Genomic DNA, 22,065 nt, shown 5'->3' with positions numbered 1-22,065 from the left:
GACTAAAAATGCTTACTTATATTCTATTAACAACTTCCTTGTGTACAAAGAGCAGTGTAGTCAGACAGCGGAGGGTCAGGCTTTGTCTTTCTCCGCTCTCCTCGTTATGTTACATGGCTATGGCTCTATGCCAGGAGGGCTGCAGAGTAACCACCAAATATGTGAACGTGTGCGTGCGTCTGTGTGTATTTTCATGAAGCGAGGGAATGTGTAAGTCTGTGGGATCACAGAACCATTTCTTTGTTTAGATTTGCCAGTCTGTCTGAGCTGCATGATAAATCCACACTGGTGCAATGACGGCTAAGCTGTTTCTCAATGTTTTGCAATAACATATTTTGCTTAGGGAAAGTAGAAGTAAAAAGTAACAGGTCTGTCTTATAACAGTTTCAAAATACATAAAACGTCCATCAGTTGACTTTCAAATAGGCTGTATCAGCATGTTACTCTTTTTTGTGCACTTAAATCTGTACTGTGACATTAAGAGTCCAGTATCTACTGTACATTGTTATCTCCTACATTTTTATTATTGAATACCTAGTGGTATGTTTGGAATTTCAATGCCATTTTGCATCTAAAGATGGCTTGATTAACTTCAGAGCTGTTGTAATCAATACTTTAATCAATAATGGATCACATGACTTTTTGTACTTGAAACAGTTCACTCATACATCAGGTGACAAACCTACAAAAAGTAATCACCTGGTCTGAATGATCTCCTCAGCTCAGTGGAGTGTTACAGCATCACTCTCGCCACTCTCATTGGTTGTTTGTGGCCATAGCAGGCAGCTGTTTTAAGCAAAAATAGCTCTAAAATCCAACTGTATTGTACCTGCTCAGCACCAACAGACACAGTTAGTGACAAGCTGGTGAACATAATGTTGCATTTGGTAGAGCCAGATATTTCACTTTAGGAGCTGGTGGAGACCAAGTGAGAGCTAAAAGAGGGCAAATATTGGACTTACATTTGCCAGTTTGACAGAAAAATACAAAATGAATGCCAGTGTTGCTCCAGATCTGCTAAATATCTAAATAAGCAACTGTTTGCTAACAAGTTTTCCATATCAACTTGTGTTCACAGCTTGTCTCTGCTTCCCTCAAATTTCCAAAAAGCAGTTAAGAGACTTTGTGATAAGGCGGAGGTGATACTGCTTCATTTTGGTTTAGACCATTCCTTTGGCTTAATTACCTTCCCTCAGATGTTTATCTAAACTCTGTCAGACTGAGAGATGCACAGACAGACAGACAGACACACACACACACACACACACACACTTACTTAAACAATTTTAGCATAGGCTTTCTAATATAGATTTTCACCTTGTCTTTCAGTCAAACAAAAATCTGTCCTTTAGCACCAATATACCAAGACAAATTCCTTGTATGTGCAACTTACTGCATAAGTCTATTCTGATTATGATTCAGATTCTGATTCTGAAACATGATAAAAGACTTGATAGAAGATATGGTAAATGAAGTGGAAATAAGCAAAAATCTAATTTGCTCTCTTTCTATTTCTTCTCTTTCTCTCATAGCCTCTTTCCCACGACAGTAAACTTCAGACAGTGAGAGGCAGTGAAACACAGACAGTCTGTTTTTCCCAGGGTAGAGAGCTTTTAGGTGGTATTTTTATCTGAGTAAACAAGTATTTAGGAATAAATTAACTAAATCAAACACTCCCCCCCTGAAACGCACACACACAAACACACAGTTGACTGGATTATTCTGTGTGACACTGGGCGATCGCCACGTTCCTGCATTTTTACTCAGGCTATTTTTGGACACCCTCTCACAGGGACCTCTTTTACCACAGCTACCCACACTGCACCGGGGTTGCAGGGGAGACCGCACCCCAAGAGACTGTGGGTTTTTGTGTTTATTCGCATGAATGTTTTTCTGTGAGAGTGTGTGTGAGTGTGACTGTGTGTGTGTGTGTGTGTGTGTGTGTGTGTGAAAGAGAGAGATGTGAGGGAGAAATGGCTTCCACATCTGCGGGGCTGCATGGTGCTTTTAAAAGAAAGCTTCATTCGGCCTGATAGGGAAAACGTGTGTGTGTCTGTGTTCGCATGTGTGTGTGTGTCTGAGAGAGAGAGAGAGAGAGAAAGAGAGAGAGAGGGGAAAATATGTAGAAATGGCCCAACCACAGACTTCCTCTGAGAGAGAACCATGTCAACCCCCACATCCATTTACCAAGGCACACACACACACACACACACACACACACACACACACACGTAGACAGGAGAACTCTCACACACTGCAGCACACTGTGAATAAGAAAAGCAGCAAGTAGGGTGAAGTGCAGTGGGAATTTAGATTCGCTTTAAAACTGAGTGCAAGCTTAGATCAGTAATACTAATCTAAGCTTGTAATACCTCGTGGTGGTGACCCAGTCACCTGACTGTGACACTTTATGTTGAGTTTTCCCATAATCCATCACCTTTCTGTATGGTCATGCATGTTATGTATCTTGCATCATTTTGTCCTGTGATTCCGCTCTGAACATTCAACATCACATTTTTGTGGACAGTCTTCTGTATCACATGTTTCTGAAGTTCCATGACAGGCATGATGTGAGTATTGCAAAATATCAGAGCCTAAATTTGGTTTGATTTTTGTGTTTTAATTTCAACTGAGGAAAGTTAATACAACGGCCCATTGGGATCACAAAGTCCTTAGCAAAGCCAGTGGATGGAATTACAAATATAAAACAGTTCAGTTCATGTTTATGAAAGCTGACTTTTGGCAGTTGCAAAGATTGTACCTGACAGCAGCTACCAGCTGCAGCTTTGTGAATCACTGTGAATCATTTTCTTTCTCTGAATGGTGAATGTTTGCATTTTGTGAATTATGAGCATCGTTATCTTCAGAATTGCCTGTCTTATCTTATTTTCTTCCATTTTAACCCGACAGTGGTGCTCAGCAAAGACGTAAACACACGCTGATACACTCAGCCTTCAGCTGGCGAGTCAAATCTCTCCCTTTTGATGTAAACCTCTCCAAGCCACTGTAAGTGCCTCCTACACCGTGTGTGTGTGTGTGTGTGTGTAAGTACGTGTGTGTGTTTGAGAGGGAGAGAGAGAGAGAGAGAGAGAGAGAGAGAGAGAGAGGCTGAGTGTGTGTTGGCAGACAGTGTGTGACGCAGATGTAGAGGGATGTGTTGGCACAGTGCCTCTCATTGAGCCTGCTGCCAACCATCTAGTCAGCACAACTGCCCACTGCTGCACGCACACACACACACACACTGAGAGACACACGGACCAGTGCCCACGAGGTGTGTGAACACAATGGGCATCTGTGTTTTCAGTCTCGTGAATTGTGGCAGTCTGTCTCTCCCACACACACACACATTCAAATAAACAACACAAAGACTTCACCATTCTTTTTAATTCCTCTATTACAACTTATTATATTCCTGCCTCTCTTTCTTTTTTCTTAAATATACATAAAGTGTACGCATTTTTTTTTTTTTACTTCATCTCTCTCTTTTGCTGTGACTGTGTTTGTGTGTGTGTGTGTGTGTGTGTGTGTGCTGTCTAAGCTGGAGGCACCAACTGATTTAGAGCAGTAATTATGTTATTATCTAGAAGAATGTTACATCAATGACTGTCACAGCATCTGGGAGGCTGTGTGTGTTGATTACAGTCAAACAACAGCCAACAGAGCGTGTGTGCATGTGTGTGTATGTGTGTGGATCACTTAGATTAAAGATGAGCTCTAGCGTCTGTCTGGAAATCTGGGTGTGTGTGTGTGTGTGCGTGTGTGTGTGTTATTCACACAATAAATGTCTGTGTGTGTGTCTGAGTCAGCAGCTTGTCACAGACAACTCACACTCTCTCACTGTCTTTCTTTCTTTCTTTATCCCATTTCTATCAAATGGGATAAAACACAGTCACTTTGGTGCTCATCCATGATTTACTCTGATACAAGATCATGAAGTACTTGAAAGAAAATGATAAAACTGCATCCATCAGGGTAGCTGCCCGGACAATACAGCACTCAAGTGCATATCACATTAATCATTCCTGATTCATCCTCCCCACCTCCACAGCACACTGAAACACACACAGATACACAACAGCCCTTTCACTGCCAACAACAAAGACATAATAACTCTGCTCAACACAACTCCAGCATGGACCACATATTGTCATCTCTGGCAGCTGCAATGAGAGAGAAGGTAAAAGAGAGGAAAAGATCATGAGGAGGGACAGACAGAGAATAAGAGCATCTGAAATTCTTGAGATTTTTGTGTGAAAACTATTTTAGCCAAAGTACAGGAGAATTTAATGAACTTTTTGAAATATGTGTTAGAGACAACTCTTTTTGGTGGGGCTGGACAATATTGATAAGTCTTTTGATTTATAAAATGTTTTTGAATAATACCAATACAGTATAAATCGCAAAGCAGCACATAGACAACAAAGTTTAAGAAGTAGTTTACAAGTCACATAAAGAAAAGGCACTGTGAAACCAACCAAACTATACAAGAGAATCATAAAACAAACAACTTTTTTTTTTTTTGGGCTGCAGTGGCCGTGGTTTCTGATTGACATTTTGGGTGGAAACGATAACTGTCAGTTAGGTATTGCTGATGATGAATGGTAGACATTAGAAAGTAACAGCCCAGCTGATTATCAGAGCTACGCTGTTTCAAATACAACTGAATTATTTGACAATTTCTCACTCTTTTTCAACTCCCGTACATTTATTTAGTGTTGTGAATGAATGTAAGACAGGGAAAATGATGAAACATGACTCTGGTTTCATCATGTCACAATTGTTTTTGTCAAATGGGTTTAGATCACTTGTTGACATATCACTCAGTTTTTCATTTCACAACCATTTTTACTGCTCCATTTCTAAATTCACGTGGATTTTCATTACCTGCATTTTTATCAGTTAATTTTTATTACTTCCACCCCTCATATTAAACTCTTAGTAAGTAAGTAGTAAGAGTAAGAGACAAATAACTAGCAAAAGAGAGTTGGATAGAGGTGAAGAGACAATGTGAGAGAGGAGTATGAAGCTATAATCAGTTTGTGTATGTGTGTGTGTGTCAGGTGTGACAGCAGCAGGTGGAGATAAAGCACGTTACTGGCCTTCTGTTCCTAATCCCAGACTGAATACAGCCCAACGTCCTCTGGCCTATTGTCTGACATACACACACACACACACACACACACACAGACACACAAACAAAGACACACCACCTGCTAGCAACGTAAGTATAATAGCACGGTACTCTCCTATTGCACGATCACTCTCTCCTCTTTTGACCACCCACCCTGTAATTAGAAAAGCTGCAAAACAACAAACACAAACACTACATGACACACACTGACAGCCAGGTCATCCAGACTGATGTCAGATGTGTATGAGTATGTAGTTTACATCTGAAGGGTAGGAACAAGATGTAAAAGAAAGGCAATGACCTGCAAACATCACAACCACAGCTTACCATACTGTGTGTTGTTCTATAGAGATCAAGAAGCCTTTGTTTTTATTCATAATGGACGAACTGAACTGAAAGAACTAGCTGCAACAAGGTATCACCACTCACATGACTAATATTTCAGTTTTATCATGTCAATATACTGAGCTCATATTTTTATTCATGTTCACTGGCAGTTTGCGTTTCCATTGTGAGTTGAGTAAATGGGCTCCAACCGACCCCGGCCCTGGCCCCAGCCCCAGCCCCAGCCCCGTCTGAGTCTCTAACTCCCTGTAGACACATAATGTGCATTATTGCCATGCAAAGTTTCTGTTTGCACTGGAGGGCCAAAAGCCACAGTTTGTTCCTATGGCATTCATAGGCATGGAAATATCATGCAAATCCACTGCATAGGCTGCAGATAGCGTTACAAAACCAGAGAGACGGAGGAGACACTTGCGCAAAAGATCGCATTTCAGTTCCAAATATGCAGAAACTCATTAACTTTATAAAAAAGCTATCAATCTTCACTTCTTTTGGTGAATTACATATTAGTGTAAATTACTGGATTACATTCACTTTAACTGATTTCTTTTTCAGTCTGGGAAATAAGATAAGACGAGCTCACAAAGAGGAAGTCAAACGCAGATAGCTGGATGGACAAATCACAGGACACTGGAGAAAAGTTATCACACCCTCTGACCTATGTTTAGGCCACTAAAACACCTGGTCAAGGTTCAGGCAGGGACGACTGTTAAATGATTGTTGAGTCAGTTATAAATATTATTCCGGCTTGACGACTGATTGCCCATTCATGTTCTGTTCAGTTAGTTGAGTGATGTTAAACAACTCAAACCACATGTCTCCTGGTTCAGTTGTAGCTCATAATTTTCGTTACAATTTACAACTTTCAATATGTTTGTTTGTTTTCCACTGGCATCAGCACCATTGGCATCAGATGTGTGAGAGGAAGAAATGATTATAAAAACAAAACTGGTTGAAAATTCAAACAGCAAACTGCTGGGCTCTGTTAGTGAGAGAGATGTTACTATTTTATAATCCCCTTCATCAGGTTTTAGTTCAGAGCCAAAGCTCAGCTGGTTTGCCTCCTTGCTGATTTGCTGAGTTTACAGTTTGTGTTGCCCTCATTACTTCATTAACTGTCCAAATTTAGCATTTTTCCTGTTTTTTCAATTTCCTGTGTGGATTACTGTATAAATTAAGGCAAACTATTTTCGATGAACGTCCATTTTGGTACAAGGACGAATGTTAATTTGTGTTCTCCTGGGATTTCTCTGGTTGCCTAGCGACACGACTATAATCATAGAGTTCACATTGCCAATTTTGTTGTCTTTGAATTTACTTGGTGAGTCATGACGTGCTACTTTCTGACTGTCAAAATAAAAATAAAAAATCTGTGTTGGTAGAAACAGTTGTAATGTGTGTATCTCCAGGTGAGCTGTTTTGCATACTTTGGACCAGTTCAGCAGATAGTTACTGGAAGAGAAGGACTAAGAATAGAGGAATGAAGCTGACACACAGATGCAGGATTTCACACCAGACTGACCACTCTCTCTGCAGTTTTTCTGTCTGAACCGTGTACCTTTTTCCCCTCACACACACACACACACACACACACACACCGATCAGCCACAACATTAAAACTGGTAACTGGTTTTAATGTTGTGACTGATTGGTGTACATGCAAACAAACACACACACACACACAAACACACACCACCTTTCTTCTTCCACTATGTCCACACAAATGCAAAGAGATTCACTCAAACAAAAAGATACCAACATAAAACACTGGGACACAAACAAAGAGCATATAAACAGACGACCCTGTCTGTATGCATGCTGCAGTGCATTATGGGAGTGGGTGTGGTCATTGATCTAAGGCCTCGAGCAGGAAATACGATACTCTGTGGGAGGAGACGGACAGTGTGTATGTGTGTGTGTTTGTGTGTGTGTATGCGTGCCTACAGGGAAGAGGTTTTGTGGTGCATTAACGACTCTTAACGTGGAGACTCCGACTGTCTGTAAAGCTCATATGAAAGTTCACTTATAATGATTTAAATCTAAAAATGCTGCATTAAAATGTACTGAACAATCATGTAGGACGCATTAGATGTAAAACACAACCCTGCACACACACACACACACACACACTCACTCACACACACACACACACACACACACGCACACACATACACACATGCAGTCGGATGCAGAGCAGCAGTAGCAGAGGGAACCAATTAGTGGTCTGGCTTTGATGATGTCACTGACAAGTCACGCACTGATGGCACAGCTTCCGTTCAGAGGGAAACATAACACCACACACTGTGCACATGCACGCGCACACACACACACACACACTTGATGTTGATATGCATGTGACAGAGGAGACTCCTGGAGGCTTAAAGCTGATGAATAAATTAGAGGGCAACAGACGTGTCAGATACGAAATGATTTTAGAGGATTTGTGTGTGTCAGAGACAGAAAGTGAGTGAGAGAGAGAGCAAGAGAGAGAGAGAGCGAGAGAGATCACTGTCATCTACAAGAACTTTTAATTTTCTTTTGGATGCTTTGAGTGTATACAACCAGAAGTCAGAATAAATGGAAAACATGCCTAAAATCTGACAAAGTATAAAAATGTCAACATTATGATGATGCACATTTATCAGGAATTCAGAAATCTCTCTCTCTCTCTCTCTCTCTTTCTTTATGCTGAAACCTGAGAACCTCAAATACACAGAATTGAATACACAGCTGAACTATTTTGCTGACATTCAGTGGAAGGAGGTATCAGTCATGTTGACTTTTTGCCATGTTTAAACACTGATTGAATATGGTGCTTTCCAGAGACTGGACTGCTGCTGCAGCTGTGGGAGGATCTGAACAGTCACCACATCATAATCTGCTACAGTCTGTAAACCAAAACATCTTGCACCCATTATACTGTACCATCTGGCTCCAGTATTGATTGAATTGGAAGTGCTCACCTTGAAACAGCTGTACTTTACAACTTGTAAGTATCCTGTTTAATTTGCCAAAAAAAGTAAACAGATTTTTAGAATTTTATTCTGGTACTGGTGCTTTAGTTTCTTATTCAGATATGATCAATTTCAGCTGTCAAGTGTAAGAATTCTACTTCAACGTATGAAGTGTTTTATTAATGACCGTCCAGTCCTGTTCCGTCCTGCACAGTAGAGCAATAGTTGTAAGTTTGTTGTAGGTGTGGAGCTGCACTGCTGCAAAGGTACAATAAAATATTTACACAGTTCACTAACAGCTGTGTCCACATTTGCCATATTTTCTATTTTCATTCTTTTATCCACTGGGACAATAATGATATCTAATCATGTGGTGTAAAGAGCAAAGAAGAGAGGTGTAGTAGGAAATAAAAGTTAGTGACATCTGTGTAACATTTTAATGCCACCAGAAGATTTTCTTAAAAATACTGAAAATACTACTTAAAAGACCATATGGATATTGAGCCCTTACAGTTGATACAAACATTAAAAATCAAACTTTTTATTCATCCATCTATCTATTATGTATACTGCTTATCCACAAGGGGGCTGGAGCCTATCCCAGTTGACACTGGCGAGAGAGGGTACACCCTGGACAAATTGCCAGTCTATCACAGGGCTGACATATATAGACAAACAACCATTCACACTCACATTCACACCAATTCACGGCCAATTTGGAGTCACCCATTAACCTAACTTGCTTATCTCTGGGAGGAAGCCTGAGTACCTGAAGAGGACTCACAGAGGCACAGTGAGAACATGCAAACTGAGTGCACAGTACTAACCACTGCACCACCATGCCGCCCTCAAATTTTTTATATTAACTGAAACTACTAATGTGGGGGTTGTTGCCTGACTCTGCAGTTTCATAGGCCAGACAAAGTTAGCAACTAGCTGTAGAACAGAGGAGCATTTCGTCAAGAGCCAGATATTTCACTCCGGAGTTGGTGGAGAAGAAAACAGAGCTAAAAGGAGACTGGTTATTGGACTCTCCACACTTTTTTACTCTGCATCTACCTGACATGTATATAAAGAACTTTGCTAAGATGTCTGCCCTAACAACTTTTTGAAATAATATGCCAATTCACAGCTTATTTCAGGTTTGAGCAATATAAACAAGATGTCATGATCAATACAGTAAGGAAAAATACATACACAGAAAGTGCCTACCTTTGAGAATGAATGAAGCCCTACACATGTGTGTGTTTCTGTTCTGGGTTTTGTTTTGTTTCTGATAGTCCACCCCCCTCCATCATGTAGCTGTCAGACAATCATCTGCTTTTCATTCACCCCCTCCTCCATGACCACTAATGTCTCTTTGTCTCTCTCTGCTTCTTTTTACGTCTTTGTCTCTACTGTTTTAGGTTTTGTTTACTGTTGTATATGTGTGTGACTGTTGTGTGTGTGTGTGTGTGTGTGTGTAGACTTGCATATATCAGTGTGTACGGCTAGGCAATCAGTCTGGCGCCACCATCTCATCAGCATGCAGGGGCAGTGTGCAAACACACTTACTGTTGCGCACTAGCATGCGCACAAACGCACACAAAAACATACGCATACACACACACAGTGAGACTACTTTTAGCAGTGAAACTTCCAGAGTAATTCCTGTGGGTTCAACCTTATTATTATTATTAACCTTGTCTAAAGTTACATCCTCAGATATGACTTTCCCAACAGCAGACGATCTGCACTGGAGACAGTTTCCAAACCAAATCTCAACCTGTTTCAAGTGTTTTCATGACAAAAAAAGATTAATGGCCAGAACATTTAGCTCTGTTAAGACCCCTTAACCTTGACACTTAAAACTGAAAATGTAATGGGAGCATAATGAAAATCAGCAGTAACTGCTCCTGAGCTGCTGTCATGTTAATCAATTTAATGTGTTTCACCAGCAGTGACTCCACACCCAAGTGCTTTATTTTATTTGGATTGATTCTAAAAAGCTGTAGCATATTGAGTGCAGCATCCCTGGTTAAAGTAAACGTTCAGTATAGGCTTCAGTATAGTTTCAGCCCCCCAAACTCTACCACACACACACTGTGGGAATGGGGTACAAGAAAGGAAGGAAGGGAAGACCAGTATCTGTTACCTGCAGAACACAAGAAGCGATGCAGTTTGTATACTCAAAAGAAACCTCAGACAAAACAAAAACTGGAAGAATGAATGAAGGAAAGGAAAGAGTGTTTGACAGTATGGAGATCATTTGCGAAACATTAACGAACAAGTGAATGCAAAATCTTTTACCATGAAAAGCTACAAGAACCACAAGAATTGAATTTTATAGCAGAATGCATCTCATTGATGATAAAAGTCAAAGTCACCTGTCAAAATGACAATGTTTATTGTCCTAATTTCAGAGCAAAACAATGAAACTGTATCAAATAAACAGTTACACATAGTTAATTAAGCACGACAATCTTTCATCCTTTTATTTGCTGAGATGAACATGAGTAACAATGTGCTCAGGGGGTGCACTGCTGCACAGTGTGGGAAACAACCATCATTTTAGCACTTACTGCAGAGATACCCATGTGGATATGATGTCCATGTGCATTTCAGCTACAAAAATTAAAGACTCTAAAGTGAATAAACTACAGCAGATTGTTGCCACTAAGGTAAACCAGCTGCTGATGATACAATTCATGTCCAGGACAGGGTTAATGCTTGCTAGCAAGTTAGCAGCTAGCGCTAAAATTAACCTCCTCCACAGCTGGCTCCCATTAGCCTGCAACGACACTAAAGCCTGTACTTCTACTCTCTTTCTCCCTCTGTCTCTCAAACACACACAAGCACACACACATTATATTTAGCCGCCAAGTTTAACCTGGCTGTGCTACCCTTTTGGTTTTGGCACCGTCTGTGTTTGGAAATGAAGGCGGGAGAGAAGGAGGAATGGAGGGGGCAGAGCGGATGGAGGGAGGAGAGGATAAAAGGAGGGAGTGGGGGATGTACAGTGGGAACGAGGATGTATGCAAAAAAAAAAACAACATAAGGAACGGAATAAAGAGGGAAGAAGGGAGGGATGGAGGAGAGAGACGTGCAGTGTGGATGTTCATATAAAATGCCACAAGAATAACAAACAGAGGAAAGAACAGGGAAGCTGAGAGAGAGAAAATATGTAGGGAAAAGTAATAAAAATAAAGAAAGAGGGGCAATAGCAGTAACCTGGTAGTTTGGTCTGAATCATAGCTCATGAGCTACTGTCTCATCCTTCTCTACTGCTCCTCAGTTTATCTTTTTCCCAATGAAGCCAACCTAAAGACATGAAAATTCATCATCATTTTTGCTCCATTATTCACATTTATGTCCACTGCTACACTGTACTGCAATTGGCCAATAGTGTTTTATATCTTGCAGAAAAAAATGGCAAAAACAAAAAAACAAAAACAAAAAAAATAGGAGATGAAGAATCAAAAAGGGATGTTTTTTTCCATTTAGCATTTAATAGTTTTTGGGTTTTGCAAACAGTAAAACGCTGTATTGTATTGCAGGAGATGAAAGTATCCCCAAGGATCGGAGATTTGGGGCGTGTATGTGTTTGTACGTGCATGTGTAGTGACAGTAATTAAGAGAAGAAGTTGCAACGTACACAAGATTTCTGTCTTGGCCTGACAGTTGTATTCTGCAGGGAGGTCCAGTGGGATCAGGAGGCAGGGTTTGTTTGTGTGTGTGTGTGTGTGTGTGTGTTTCTTTGAGTGTGAGAATGAAATTAAAGCTGGAATCCTGGTAGAGCAACTCTCTAAATGTACACTGTGCACACAATTAAAGGCTCTACAATGGAGCAGCTGAGTGAAGTTGTTCACTTTCTTCTTTTTAAAGTACATTTCACTGGAAAACCACATTGTGCACTTGCTTGTCCTTTTTTATACAAGTAGGATGTAAACGAATATTACATAAAAGTAAAGCGTGAAACCTTACACTACGGGTTTTGTTGGAGGAGGATGAAAAAAGATCAGTGATCTGGTGTAACTTACTGTGAGCAGCATGACTTATGTTATTCAGTTCAAAAGATGATTATGGATGAAAAGAGCAGACTGTCAGCATGTTAAGATGTGTGTGTGTGTGTGTGTGTGTGTCTGTGTGTGTGAGAGAGAGGGGGAGAGAGACAAAGAAAGCTTGGCTTTAGCTCTACAAAACAACTGTGAAAATGCTTTACATTGACAGCTCCTGGCCTCATTAAAACCAGCACCGTTGAGGTGACATAGAAGAGGATATCGTCTTACACACACACATATACACACACACACTGTCTGAGCCATACGCATGCATTCTTTCTGTCTTTGTCTGACACCCATAAACACACACACATACACTGTTCCCAACTATCAGGGCACTTGTGTTAAATAATTAACAGTGTGAGATTAGTCCGTCAGCCTTGGGGCATGGAGGTCCATCGATTCCCCAGAATGCATTTTTAATGAGCTGCCAGCCGGCATTCATTTCAGCTGGCCAGTGTCCGTGGAGGGCCTTCAGACACACACATACACTCGCAAACACACACACACGCACACACACACGAGTCCAGGCTTTGCGCCAGGGGAGACAATTAACATACACATAAACACAGCAGCAGCACCACTGTATTGTACAGTGGATATCACCTTGACAACTGCAGCAGACTAGCTCTCTTTAAGTTGTGAAACTTTGACTTTGTTTTTAAATGAGTATGAACATTAATGAACAAGTGTTTTCATCAGCTTACTGTTTTGTCACAAGATGTTCAGCAATGATTTCACCAGTCTGACCAGTGCTGTGCAGTATGTTTAGTGGGTGGTATGCCACAGCTGGCATTGTTTTAAAAGCACAACAGAGTGATGCACACCCAACACACAGAGGTTTAGAGGTTTAAAGGCTCAACTCTGCAAGCTGATTACAAATTGATTGATCACCTCAATTTGTCTTTGAGTTTAACTTGACACCCAAATCAATGTGCTTTCTGTTGAGGGTTGTACGCTTGAACACAACCTACATCCTGACACATATGTCTGATCATGAGAATGAAGCGTGACACTTTTACTCTTGCTTCTTTGTTTTTTTGTTGTTTTTTTTTTGGTCTTTGTGTTAGTGTCATTTTCATTTCATGAAATGAAAGAGGAACAGAAAGCAAAAGAGTGGGCAGAGACGTAGGTGTTTCTGCAAATGCAATTTTTTTTCCTGTTAAAGTTTCACATTGTTAAGTGTGACAACAGAATTGGATGAACCTAGAGCACATGACTGAATAAAGATGTTTTTGAATCCATCTGATGTTGAAATGAAAGATTTTGCCAACTGTTTGGATGGTTTAAGATGAAATTTGGACACATTCATCAGAATATCTGTTTTCACTGTTGCCAGTCTGTCTGCTGCAACTCAGACTGTATGACCTTTGCAACAAGTGAAGAGCAACAGAGAGAAATGTGTGTCTGTGTGTGTTGTTGTGTTTGAGGGGTTGGGTGGATATCTTGCACTTGTCCTACCTTTCCTGTCTCTCTTTCAAAGTCAACGTATTCCCTTGTTGGAACCTGCCTCTGATCTCCGTGCAGGTTAGCTGGAAAGAACTGGAGAGAGAGGTTGGTACCTGTAGCTACAAAGGCCTGGAAAGAGAGAATGAGAGAGAGAGAGAGAAAGTCAGTCAGTTCTGCAGGACAGGGCTCAAGTGTTTTTTTTCATACTCCCATTAGGGGGCAGAAAGATTACAGAATAATACATGTGATACATGATTGGTCATTAAAATCGTTATAGCTCACAGAAAACTGTGCATCAGGCAGACATAAAGCAACACTGCAAACACATTGGTGTTTTTAGCCAAAAGCCTGGTATGCACTAAAAGATTTTGTAAATCTTAACTGATTTAGAAAATGTGAGAGACTACACCCATGACGATAAATAATGTCAGCTTTCATGTTCTTATAGTGTGTGGTGTGCAACGAGAGGCCCAACACAGCACACCACACACTAACAGATTCTGTCCCCCAACAACCAGAGTCTTGACTCTCAAAACTCGAACTCTCGTGCAGTGAATCGCGAGCATGGCGGACAACGAGCAAGGCCGTGGGTTTTTTCTTTGTTTCTTTGTTGTGCTTCTGTCTTCAGTCAGCTTGCTTCCTGATTGACTATTGTTCCGTTCCAGTGTTTGCTTAGCTTTTCTCTGTGTTCCCCTCACATGAGAGGATTTCTGATCGTAAAGACTGAACAGGTTTGATATTTCCGATTTCAAACGACGGACGGCCCTGATCGTCTTCCGAGCAGGTCAGGGAAGGTAAAATCTCTCTTAACTCAATTCACACCACAAGAAAATCAAAAAAAAAAAAAAAATAAAAATGGCAAAAGTAATCTTTAGAACTAACAAACAATTGCTGACTTTGGTTGGTAGGAAGGACTCGTGCCAAAAATCGATCCGACTGCCTCGTAGTGATCTCTAACATTTTACTGGCTTCATCAGCCATTTGTTCATGCCTGTGCCATTTCATGGTGGACAGGTTGTGCACTGTGAGCTTGTCAGAACCTGTCACAGTTGCCTATGGTTTTATATGGAGGTTTGATGAGAGCTGTGAGACTCAAACAATGAGCTGAAAGAAGATAAAAGCAGTGTATAAGGCAGCAGAGTGAGGTATTGGCTTAAGCACCATGAACCACCCTTTCACATTAAGTTTTATTAATGGTAAAACAGCACCCCACTGACTTTACATTTTAAAGTCAGCTTACTATTACGGGGAATATTACACAGCCTGTAAAAACAGCTGTATGTCTTCTGTGGCTGTGGAGGAGCTTTGTCAAATCTGAAAAAAAATATTTAAGTGACCTCATTGGCTTATCTAAGATTGGGCTTTGAAACTACAAATGCAATACTAAAGTGCTGGAGAGCCAGTTTAAAATCAAAACTATTATTCAGTGCGGGTTCCAACACATTTTTATCTTAGATTAAGATTTGGAAATGCTGATTTACTGAAGTAAATGCAAGTTATGGTTTCACAGAAATGTTTCCAGAAGGTTCTTGTATACCTAGCAGAATGTTTGAAAAAGTTTAAATGTCTTATTTGGGTCTAAGCCTGGAAGGGTTTAAGTTTGAGTCAAAGTTGACATCAAAGTTGTTCTTTTTCTCTTTTCCTCAACACACCCGCCCTCTGCCTCTCTGTTTCTTTTTGGTTTAACCACTCTCTTCTTAGAACAAAAGCACAGAGGGAACCACTGGCCTGTTCCCCTCACACACATATAATCATATCATTTTCTGATCTCTGTAAAATGAGTCCTTGTTCTAACGGGAGACATTTCTCTTAACACCCCCCCACCCCAAACACACACACACGTTTCTGCACACACATGTACAGAAACACAAATAAATGCATTTCTCTATTGCAGTCAGAAAGCAATGAATTACAGAGAGACAGAAAATCAAGTTAGAAATGGCTGTTTTTAATGCAGATCTCTGTGTGTGTGTGTCCATTGTCTTTGCGTGTGTGTGTGTGTGATGAGTTGTGTTTGCTGGGACAGATCAATACTAAGGGCATTAGGGCTGGGACTGAAGCTAGAAGCATATGAATTATGCACCCTGTCAAATCTGTCCCTCATCAGAAAGTGAGAGCACGAGAGAGAAACACTGAATGAAAGAGACGAAGGAAAGAACAACACTGAGCGGAAGAGAGAAATAAAGGAAGGAGAAAGCTGAAAATTACCAAGTGTGTACATGGACACACAAAGAGAAAAATGTCTCTCATACACACACAGAAACGAGAGCTCAAAGAACACTCGAGTCATCATTTCTGCTGTATTTGAAGTATTGGATTACAACCATCTGATACCAATTTGCTGCCTACTACTGCTGGAAAGAAAAAGAGGGAAGGAGAGGCTAAAAGAGGAGAGCGATGGAGGGAAACTGAGAGACAAAGGAGGAGAAAGAAAAAGAGAGTGAAGCGGGGAGAAATGGAGGAAATGAAAAAGAGGAAGAGAAATGAAGGGAAACAGGACAACGGGGGTAAAGATAGCATGGTGAATGTAAAGAAAGGGTGGAAGTGAGATGAAGAAAAGACAAAAAAGAGCAGAACAAAGGAAATGAAATAAAAGGAAGTAAACAAACAGAGAGAGAGAGAGTAGGAGAGAAGCGGGAAAAGAGAGAGACCAGCACAGCATGAAAATCAATAGTAGTTTAGAAAGCGACTCATCTCTAATGAGCTGAGCAGAAGATAATTTACTTTGAATTATTGTCCCATTTATCAAATCAATCCTGAACATTTTAGAGTTGTCCTGTGATTTGAGCCACACGATGCTGTGTGTGATGTTTTCAAATTCCTGGAAATAGGAGTATGTATAGAATATGGCTAAAAAATATTAATAAGGCTGTAATTTTTTTATGCAAGACAAAAGTGCCAGTTTGCATGCACTGGATTTTCATACATTTTATATATTTATTTTTTCATATTGTTTAAATAAAAGATACGCAACAGTATACAGTATAAAGACATTTAGTACATTTAGTATTTTTGCTACTACAACTCTTAAAAAATGGAACAATGAAAGCAAAACCATGAAAAGAAATATATTTAGACAGTATGTCTCCTCTAACAAGCAGATGAAAACATGAACCCAATACTGTAAATATGTAGTATAAAACGTTTGTCTTTTATTTTCTGGTGCCTTTAACAGGCTTTTTAAAATTTACTTAATCAGCCTCCTCTTCTGCAAACCACAGGTTCTTCTAAACTTTCATGTCTTTTTTTTTATTTTATTAGACTCATTCTTGAATTTAGCCTAGAACATTATGGATAAAAGAAAGCTGAAAATATTTATGAGGATACAAATATTCAAAGATTCCCTCCAGACATTTAAAAATAATCTGATTGGAGCAATAATTTGTATTTGATATATATTTTTTCCCATACGTAGTTCATTGATCTGGTTTAAAATGTTTAACATTATACCCGCTCCAGCCTCCTCACAGACAAATCCACAATCAACAAATGTGCCAATAATTTTTATTTCAAACTCCTTCACTCTAAGTTGCATATTGGTCCATGCTGGCTTCCAAACTAGTTGTGATGTCACAGCGTACACAGCTTAAACTCAGATTTTGAGTGAGCACAGAGAAACTTTTTCTCTTTAGTAAATGAATGCTGAAATAGCCTTCTAGTGTAAAACCCTGCACACACATTAGTCTACACTATGAAGCACAAACATTCAAGTGGCGTACCAATAAACAAAATCCATTTTTGAGAGGAGGGGGGCTTTAAAAATTACAGAAATTCCTTGTTGAAGTTTACCGCTTAGTTTCTTTTTGTTCATCTGTCTCATCTATAAAAAGTGATCCTTGACAGAATGTTTGAGTCTCATTGTGTCTGATACTTGTTCACACGGACCATGAAAATAGCAGGAGGTCTTTAGCGGCGTCTGGCCGATAGATAAATCAGCGACCTGATGTCACAGCTGCCGTCAAACCATTAAAACCGTGGCCATCAATTCTCACAGCAGAAGAGGCTTATAAATACAGTGAGGACAGACAGACAGACGGACGCATCATGTCCCACTAAAAGACGGTAAAACTAGATGTAGCCCCCTCCCTGCTGCCCCCTCCTGTGATGATGACAGCATGTTTGTGAAAAATACCTTCAGGATGACTAAGACAGCAGAACTTGCCATGTGTTTGTGTGTGTTTGTGCCGGTAGCCTAAAGGCCTTTCGCCTGGTCTCACCTTTTGTTGAGGACATGATTTAGGACGTTTTAAACAGACTTCACACAGTAAGTGAATAGTAATTACATAATGACAATGGGAACGTGTCCTGACTTGTTTTAAAGTAATAAACTGCTCATCACAAACACTACACCCAGGATTTTTTAAAAGAAAACAAAAAAGGTCAAATAAGTTCAGTGCTACTTATGGAGAAAACTTCTCTGCAGAGAAGTGAAGACAGTAAAACATGCAGATGTACTGTGTTGATCAAGGAAACGTTTCTATGACTTTTCAGTCCAAAGGCGACTTTTCATCAATGGTGGAAAATCACTGAGTACATTTATTTCAAGCGCTGTATTCAAGTACAATTCTGAGGAACTTGAGTATTTTTATTTTCTACAACTATTAAGTTTGCAAATTAATATTCTAAAAACCTTTGGTGTGCATGTAAAATATGTTTTCATGCAGTAAATCAAATCACCCAGCAGGGAAGAACTTTTGCTAGAATCAGCTTCACCTCACACCAGCTAAAATATCAAAATGCTGCTTGCATGTGCATGAGTAATAATAATCCAAGAGTATAATAATAAATACAACTCTGACAGAGACCTGCATACTGGGTATCTTTACTTTTATAGTGTAAGTAAATTTTGCTGATCATACTTAAATTTCTTATATACACTGGACAAAAAAGCTCAATAAAAGTAATTTCAGTCTTCACATCAGCTCATCTGATTTTGAGAGGCATCCATCTCAAACTTGGACGACTGGTTGCATTTGAAGGCGCGGTGAGAAACGACGAGTGTGGTTTGGAAATGGAGGGAGACAGATTCAGAACACTGACACTCTTCAGCTGTGACGCTGTTGCCACAAACGAACTCTTACTGCTGCGACTACTGACTGGCTGCTCCTCCATATATGAAAATGAAGAAAAACATTTAAAATGTACAATGCATTCCGACACAGCACCACAACAGACTGTAGATCTGAGCCAACACCAAAACAACTCAAGTCCAAACAAAAATTGGGCTGCAAGTAATGATTACTTATCAGTTGATCTTAATGATGTTTTCTTAGTTATTAATCAGTAATTCATTTTCTATAAAATGCCAGAGAAAAAATGAGGCTTAAAACTGCTTGTTTTATCACATTTTAGTAAAAAAAAACACACACACACACACGCACACAAGAAAGAAAAACAGCAAATCCTGACCACTATGAAACAAGGGAATGTTTAGAATTTTTTGCTACTATAGAAAATATGATATTAACAATTAATAGTATTTGTGGCAGAGCTGTTATGTTGCAATTCTGGTTATCATAAAGATATTTCAATTTTACTTTTCACTCAGAGTACATCACACTGTATCCACAACATGTTGTCAAGTTACTGTATATACCGAAATTAGACATGACAGGTTATATTTACTTTAGGTGACTAATTTTACGCCCAAAATTACAGCCCTAACAGTGTTTGTTGAAACCATGAAGGGCCTCAGTGATAACGTGTTAATGTGTGCTTCCACCAGACAAAGCAATGATGGCTGCAGAACATAGAGGGGAGAAGTGATGAGCCTGTAAGTGAAGTTAAGCCTGGTGGGTCTGCATGTCTGATAACACGTCTACTTCCTGGTGCAGGGTCACATCAAAACATCGGTACACACACACACACACACACGGTCCATGCATGTGAATCTACAGTATGCTGCTGCACAAAGTGATATGAGCGCAGTGTTCTCATAATAAGGGTTCATTTGTCTGCTGAAATGGAGACAGCCCTGAGATTAATACTCGCCACTGGATTTTCCTTTTGGTGTGGTGTTTCATTTAACAAAATACAAAGCTGCATTACTCATAAAAGACTAGATTGGACATACAGTATGATATCTATCTGTTTTTCATGTCTGTGTCAGTGTCATGTGAGCTTTACATCCTCTTACTATCAGTAATTAGCACTACACCCCTCATCTTGAACTTGAAGGAGAAGACAAAGAATAAGAGAATATATTTAGTTTTGCACTCACTACTTCTGACCGTCCGTCCCTACAGGCATTCTGGAAGCGGGCTTGTCTCTCCTCATGGGGCCGGTCTCTGAACCCAGTATATTTAATCTACATAGAAAATACAAAAAGAAACATACATTTTATACAGATACATACATCTTGTACATTTTAATATACTCTGAGTATGTGACATGTGTTGGATTTGAAGTATAAACCTCTCCAAATGAGGCTGTCTGACAGAGAATGGCGATGCTCATTGCCAGCAGCAGTAGGCTGCAATTTGAAGATAAGCCACAAGAATTTTGATTTGAGGCAAAAGGCATCATTCTTTGGGCTTTTTTTTTTTTATTTATCAGAAACTCATGTAAAACCTAATACAACAGGAAAAGAGCAACTGCAGAAAATTCACTTTGAGGCTAATCTGAGCATTAAATAGAGAACAAAAATTAAAAGAGAAAAATATCAAGGAAGTGTAAAATATATTTTCCTCAATTTTTGAGGAAATACAAGTCAAACAACTGACTGCAATGCACCTCTGTAGGCTACCAGACTTGAATTTTGTAAGGAACTGTAAAATAAAATGAATGAGGTAACTTGTATGAAACCTCAAACAATTCACCCCGCCAGCATGCTTTTCTCCTCTAACGAGCCTTCTTCTCTCTTTATTTCCGCCGTCTGACTGAATGGATCCAGTGTGTAGAGACACAGTCAGACTCACCTCACACTCCCTGCTCAACTTGCGGAAAAACTCCTCATTCTCAAACTTGCTCCTCTGGTCCGGAACTACCCGCGGCATCTTCACCAACACTTCTCGGCCACTTGAGTTTCACTTTTTTTTAGCCTCTTTTTTTTTAAAAAATGATCCCGCACAGTAAAAGTTCAGCTGTGTTTCTCGCCGTCCGTCCCTCACTCAGCTTCTCTTAGACTCAACTCTCTTCCGTGTCTGTGTGTGTTTTTTCTTCCCTGTGTGGAGCAATGTGCTCTCTGCTGCTGGCCTCTGTGATTATGACTGCTTCTCTTATTATGATGATCTGCCCCCTGACTGCGGTTCTTGCGCGCTCCGGGTCGCCTCTGGCTCCAAATGGCTCTTATTAAGTGACCCACTGCGATAGATAAAGCTCAATTTGACCGTGTGGCTCTCTCCCCCTCCCTCTCCCTAACTCTCTCTCTCTCTCTCTTTCTTACTCACTGTCTCTCAGAGTCTCTCTACCTCCCTCTCTCTCTCTTTCTCTCTCTCCTGGCGAGCGTGCGATCTCAAGCAAGTGGCAACAAACGAGCGCTCTCCGTTTGTGTCTGTCTTTAGTCTACCTGCAACTTTCAAGTGCTCTTCCTCAGTAGGTCTGTCGGTTATTGGTGAATTAGCCCGAAGACACCGGGGACATAGATACTGCATAAAGCTGATAATCTGGCGGCTTTAATTAAGTCATGAATCATATGGCACAGAGCTGCTTTAAGCTCCGGTGGCACAAGAGGAAACGTCTGCCTGGCATGTAGGCCTAGTCTAATTTACATTTTTAAAATCCATGTATGAGTCAGTAAAACAAACATAAAAATACCTGTGGCAGTGGCTAAAAAGCAGCGAGCCATAGATTAAAATGAAATAAATATGAAAAAGGTACCAACAACAAACAGCTAAAAACATGCATTAGTAAACAGCTAAACAGCATAAACAACGATATTACATTTAATCTTTTTCCAACTGTTGCTAATGTAGCGACAAAGCTTTTAATCACTTTGCTGGTTCTTTGAAACACTGTGGTGAAAAGTCAAATTTACGGCCGTTTGGAAAAGTACTTGAAGGCATCAACAGTCTACTTCCTGGCTCCGTCGAGTCGCTCTTGTGACTGTACACCCAAAATACCGCCCTCCTCCCCCTCCCCCTCCATCGCCCCCATTCACAATAATAATAATACTACTACACACGTTACTCGGGGCTGTCACCGCGCA

At 40.2% G+C, this 22,065-nt stretch overlaps 1 protein-coding gene across 4 annotated transcripts in view; it reads right to left on the bottom strand.

Moving 5' to 3' along the window:
- cbfb (core-binding factor subunit beta) overlaps positions 1-21,445 on the bottom strand; it is a 34,558-nt gene extending 13,113 nt beyond the window's left edge. The window contains exons 1-3 of one of the 4 annotated variants that reach the window (XM_018703574.2): positions 20,837-21,445; positions 20,140-20,226; positions 13,932-14,048 (exon numbers count right to left, since the gene is read on the bottom strand). In XM_018703574.2, the coding sequence (XP_018559090.1) occupies positions 13,932-14,048; positions 20,140-20,226; positions 20,837-20,914 (282 nt within the window). In that variant the 5' untranslated portion in view covers positions 20,915-21,445. The remainder of the gene's footprint in view (positions 1-13,931; positions 14,049-20,139; positions 20,227-20,836) is intronic. The other 3 variants (XM_018703573.2, XM_018703576.2, XM_018703575.2) reach the window with 3 other exon arrangements.
- Between the last annotated feature and the right edge of the window lie 620 nt (positions 21,446-22,065).

The sequence above is a fragment of the Lates calcarifer genome, linkage group LG10 (genome assembly GCF_001640805.2).
Source record: "Lates calcarifer isolate ASB-BC8 linkage group LG10, TLL_Latcal_v3, whole genome shotgun sequence".
Lineage (NCBI taxonomy): Eukaryota > Metazoa > Chordata > Actinopteri > Centropomidae > Lates > Lates calcarifer.
Note: the sequence above shows the minus strand (reverse complement) of the source record. Positions and strands in the feature narration are given on the sequence as shown.